A 6000-nucleotide genomic window follows, 5' to 3' on the forward strand; every position below is an offset into this window, starting at 1 on the left:
GGTAATCCCGTATACCACAGTCCTCTGTAACACCGGTCCGGTCTGTTGGTAATCCTCTGTAACACAGTCCTCTGTAACACAGGTCCGGTCTGCTGAGAACAAGGCTGATGCAGAAACACCAGTGAGCAACTTGAAAGTGGGCTCCCGTTGGGCTTAGAGTAGTGGAGAGTGAGTCAGCAAATCCAATAATCTTGGACACTGGATTTCCAATAATCTTGGACACTGGATCTGATAATTTATCATTCTATGCTGGCTACAATTTTATACCTAACACCAGGAGACTGTGCTTGCATGGACTTATATATAAATAAGGCTCCAATCAGCCATACTATTCGGGACTGAGTAAATATATTATGTGGATTGAGTAATCCTTTACTTTTATTAGTATTGTGCTACATATCTTATTATTTTTATATTCAATATGTATTTTATTACTGTGATGTTGTGCATATGAATTTATGAGATTAAATTCTACACTTTATATGTGATACAGTTGTTATTGTAGAGCGCTGTTTGTTTTGTTTCTGTGTACTTACTCTGTGAGGACTGACTATGCTCTTTTATATACAGCTGCTCACCACAATTCTGGACTTCACATACCGTGGTAGCGCCACCTTGGTAATTTTTAATTACCTTTACATTATGTAAAGGATGGTGATAACATTACACCATTGGTTATTTATCATGGGCAAATTATCTCAAAGTATTTCGCCATTGGGCAGCTCTGTCTCTGTCATGTCTTAACACTAAGGGGTATATTTACTAAAGTACGGGTTTATAGAACTCGAGATATTGCCCATAGTAACCAATCAACTTCTATTTAACATTTATCTAGCACACAGGTTCTCAAACTTGGTCCTCAGGACCGCAAACAGTGCATGTTTTCCAGGTCTCCTCACCGAAACACAAGTGAAATAATTAGCTCCATCTGTGGATCTTTTAAAATGTGTCAGTGAATAATGAATACACCTGTGCACCTGCTGGGTGACCTGTGTGGGGTCCTGAAGACCGAGTTTGAGAACCACTGATCTAGCACCTTCTAGAAGATAATAGCTAGAATGTGATTGATTGCTATGGGCAATATATAGTACATATACCCCTATGTTTATGTGAGAGGGAAACTTGTGCGGGAAGATTCGGAGAGCAATAGACTAAGGTAGAAAAAGGGAGGTAATGAAATTAAATAACTAATAATTGTGTTGGCCCCACATTGTCCACTTGCTTATTGATTGTTTGTGTCTCCCTCCCAGTTATTATAGGCATGTTTTATGAGGACAAAGAACGTCAGGACTTTGTGTTTACCATATACCACTGGCTCCAAGCACTTGCTATATTTATTGTATATCTGTGGTCTGGATTTCCCATGATGGTAAGAAAATCTAAAAAAAAAAAAAAAGAAAAACCTACTCCTAATATAACCATGTTAAACCACCTCCTTCCTTCATGATTGTTAAGCCGGTTATCCCCCTATCTCTTTCCTTGTAGGCCAAGCTAGGAATCATGCTGGCCTCTGCTCTGATCTCTGTGCTCTCCTATCTGTGGATGGAGCATAAGCTCAGCTGCAGGGTGGTGCCCCGCATCCCCAAGATCCCTGCACCGCGCCACAAGATGAAAGGTTACCGCTACCTGGAAGAAGACAACTCCGATGAGTCTGAATCCGAAGGAGATGAAAGTGAGAGGTCGGGCAGTGGGCGTGAAAATTCTGGAAGTGAGGAGGAGGAGGAGGATAACGAGAGAGAGCAGCCAGTCCGGGAGCGGAGGAGGCACAGGAGGCCTATGGTCTATGAGCAGGAGGTAGAGAAGGAGTGATCCCGGCTGACCTGGTTATTTCCATTAGTCCCTTGGCTGAAAGTCTTTGCATTTTATACCGGTGGTCTCAGCTTTGCCCTTGTAGAGTCAAGGTTTTGTGACCAATCTTCAGCTCATCAGGGTTTATTTGTGACTCGGTCATTTGCTGACTGGTTACTGAAACCTGCACTTAAGACTAGGCATGATAAGCAGCTACCTGAGCGCCATGTAATGAATAAAGCCACATATGAAAAAACAAGGATTATAAAAAATGGGTCATAAATCCGCTAGTTACCACAATGTATAAAATAATTTTCTTGACTACTTTCTGTTTTATACTTTTCTATTTAACGTAGATATTTTTTATATGTTTTCTGTAGTAGTCTTTTCTACATACAGTAAAACAAATTAACCGCTGTCACACTAGCTGCTCACCATATACACCAAAGGAACAATTCCCCTATTGGTCAAATTGTAAATTAAACTAATAGGGGTAAATTTACTAAGATTCGTTTTGGTTTCAATTTGTCCCGTTTTTCAACTCTGATAGGATCGATCAAAAACTGCCATTTTTTTCACTTTAAAAATCGTGAATTTACCATGCTCCCGGTATTGACAGGATCGTCTTGATTGATGGTGTATTTGATCGATCCTGTGCGTTTTGAAGCCCCAATTTCCCTGACCGAATTTCTCTCCCGAACAAGCAGCTTGCACATGTCAATGAAATATGTGCAGACTGCTTGTTTGTTTTTATTTATTTTAAGGGTTTATTTTTATTTCAAAATTGACGTGGGGTCCCTCCAAAAAGGCTAACCAGCCACGGATTGGTCAGCCAGTCCTGGTTCCTAAAATTACAGGGAACAAAATGAGTATGTCTCCACCGTAATTTAAAAATCAGCACCTGGCTGCAGGGCCAGTGCTGGTTTTGAATATAGGGGGAGAAAAAAAAATCTGCAGGGGTCTCCTTATATATAAAACCAGCACCGGACCCAAACCGACCGGGGTGTAATGCCACAACCAGGAGACCCTATTACCGGGTCTCCAGGGCCAAAGTATTCTGACCCCAAGCCAGTCACGTCAAGCCGGGGATCTCAGGGGAGGTGGGGACCCACGAAAAAAGGGGTCCCCCCTCTCCCGAAACTCCAGGCTTGGACTGAAGCCCAGGGCTCTACTCCGCACCCCTGGGCTGTGGGTATAGGGGTAATAAAGTGTAAAATATAAAATAAACTATTGTATTTTACAGTGAACTACAGGTGCCAGCATGCCTGCTCTTTGGCACTTGTGGAGCTTCAAGTGCCAGCAGGTGGCCAGCGCCCGTACTCCCACTGTAAAATAAATAGTTAAAAAAGACATGACGTTGTCCAAAATGTTCCTCATCTTCTAGCACCTTCATTCACAACATATGGCAATGCTCTAAGATCAAGAGATTTGGGTATAAAGTTCATAATTTTGTCCAACAGATTACAAAGAGCAATCTTCCTTTTTCTTGGGAAGCATTCATATTAATGGACTTTTCTTCTTGGGCCCCAAATCTAATTAAAATAAAATTTGTTGCCATTATTAACGACTATTATAACTATAGCAAAAAAACTGATTTTACAGTATTGGCTATCGAAGAGGGTCCCTTCTTTAGAAATGTTAAAATATTAATTACTGAACATAATACATTTTGATAGACGTACTGCTCTTTTTGATATTGAAAGATATTGAAAGATCTTTATTGCAAAATGGGAAATATACTTAGGGGTAAATTTACTAAGAATCGAGTCTGGGAGAGTTTGAGCATTTTTTTCCACTCTCAAATTTACTAATGTCAAACTCGGGAGATAGATCTCCTTTGCTACGGGAAAATACTAGAGAGTTGGCAAACTCTCTTCAATTCACCATCGGCAAAACACGAGAACTTTTTCACTGGTGAAGATAGGATTCTGGAATTTACCAAGCAGAGAGTTTCTGAACTCTCATGAGATGGAAAAACTCTCTTGTAAAGACTCGTGAAATAAATATACCTGCCTGTGATCTGCGAGTTTGGCAGAAACATACAGAGATCACTGTGATCCATGTATGTTTCTGCCTGTAAATTTTTTTAAAAAAGTTAAATGTTGCCAGCCAGTCCTAGTTCTTAAAATTACGGGTAACAAAACAGTAGGGTTCCACCGTAATTTAAAAACCAGCACCAGGCAGCAGGGCCAGACCTGGTTTTAAATATAGTGAGGAAAAATTTTTGCTTGAGATACCCCCTATATTTAAAACCAGCTCTGGACCCTTTCTAGCGGGGGGCAGATGCCAAAGCCAGGGAAGCCCTTTCACCGGGCCCCCCAGCCGCAGCCCTGTTGCCTGGTGCTGGTTCTTAAAATTACGGGGAACAAAACGAGTAGGGTTCCACTGTAATTTAAGAACCAGGACTGTCTGGCAAGTCCGGGGCTGGTTAAGCTTTAGGGGGTGGGGGGCTATGTAATTTCTATTTTTTTTTTTACTGGTAACCCGTTTTTTTACAGGCTAGAACACAAGCAGCTTACACATATCTCACTGATGTGCAGGCTGCTTGCTCGGGAGAGTTTTGCAGGGAGAAGACACTGCAATCTCGGGTGAGTAATCTCCTGCAAAACTCACTTCTTGGTAAATTTGCGAGTCTCAGGAGCCTCAAATCTCCCGAGTTTCGGTGAAGCTAATCGAGTTGAAAAAAAAGCAAACTCTCCCAGACTCGATTCTTAGTAAATTTACCCCTTAGTTTTTACCTACAACATCTGATAATATTACGAAAGTTTTTGACAATACCACTTGGTCTTTGTTGAGACGAATATCTTAACGGTTAAAATCGGTGCATAATGATATCACATTCTACGATTTTTCCTCACTGAGGAATAGCTAACTGAACACATAAGCACCGTAAGTTTTTGACGACTGTAAGACGATTACTTTTTTCATCTTATTTTCATTTTATTTGTTTTGTTTAACTTTTTTTTACGTTCTTTATTTCACTTTATTTTTATTATATATTTATTTTATTAATCCCGAGTCTATTAGCACTCACTACTATAAATATGGTTTGTGTATTTGTTTTTTGGGGGTACATTTTGGATTTCCTCTCTTTCCCCTTCCCCATAAAAAGTAAGTAGGTATTCAATATTTTGCAAAATGAATGTATTTTATTGAATTTATATGTTTCTTATGATGCAAGATATACTTTCGTTGTAACATTTCTTACATGTATGTAATTTTCTTTATTCTGAATACAATAAAAAGAGGTAAAAAAAATAAATAAAACATAACACACACCGTATACAGTACAAGTTTATTGCACACATACCTAAATCACACATACTTACCTGTACCAGCTGGTCGGTCCACTTGTCCAACGTAGAAATCCGTGTGGAATGACCTGCATAAAAGATCCTATACTCACCTACATCCTGGTGCTGCTCTCCATAGCATCCAGGGTCTTGCCAAAACAACAAACCGACTTACCCGAACCATGCCGTACATGTGTTGTTACATTGGACAAGAGGACCGACCGGCTGGTACAGGTAAGTATGTGTGATTTAGGTATGTGTGTAATAAACTTGTACTATATACGGTGTGTGTTGTGTCTTTTTTTAACTATTTATTTTACAGTGGGGGTACGGCTGCCAGCCACCTGCTGGCACTTGTAGTTCCACTGTAAAATAAAATAGTCTACTTCAATTTTACACTTTATTACCCCCATACCCCTGGCTTCAGACCAAGCCTGAGGTTTCGGGAGAGGGGACACCCCTTTTTTGGGGGGTCCCCTGAGATCCACGGCTTGGCCTGACCGGCTTGGGGTGAGAATACTTTCGCCCTGGAGACCCGGGAATAGGGTCTCCGGGCTGTGGCATTACACCCCGGTCGTTTGGGTCCGGTGCTGGTTTTAAATATAGGGGGACCCCTACGCATTTTTTTTTCTCCCCTATATTTAAAACCAGCACTGACCCTGCAGTCAGGTCCTGGTTCCTAAACTACAGGGGAACTGTAATTTTCGGAACCAGGACTGGCTGACAGGTCTTGGCTGGTTAGGCTTTTGGGAGGGAACCCCACGTCAATTTTTTCATAGAAATTAACTCTAAAAACACACTAAACATTAGTAAACATACACAAATCACACTGATTTGTGTATGTTTGATGACAACTCACAGCTCAGGAGGTGGTGCATTTCAAACTTCTATTGACTTCCCGATTTGGCTGTAAAATGGC

General features: G+C 40.9%; 1 protein-coding gene across 3 annotated transcripts in view; it reads left to right on the forward strand.

The window, feature by feature from the left end:
* Positions 1-5064, forward strand: part of UNC93B1 (unc-93B1 regulator of TLR signaling) — a 70548-nt gene extending 65484 nt beyond the window's left edge. For all 3 annotated transcript variants that reach the window (XM_088447060.1, XM_088447062.1, XM_088447061.1), the window contains exons 11-12: positions 1251-1369; positions 1486-5064. In XM_088447060.1, the coding sequence (XP_088303186.1) occupies positions 1251-1369; positions 1486-1809 (443 nt within the window). In that variant the 3' untranslated portion in view covers positions 1810-5064. The remainder of the gene's footprint in view (positions 1-1250; positions 1370-1485) is intronic.
* Positions 5065-6000: the final 936 nt, after the last annotated feature.

This window comes from Taudactylus pleione, unplaced genomic scaffold, assembly GCF_031769625.1.
Source record: "Taudactylus pleione unplaced genomic scaffold, aTauple2 ptg000414l, whole genome shotgun sequence".
Taxonomy (NCBI): Eukaryota; Metazoa; Chordata; class Amphibia; order Anura; family Myobatrachidae; genus Taudactylus; species Taudactylus pleione.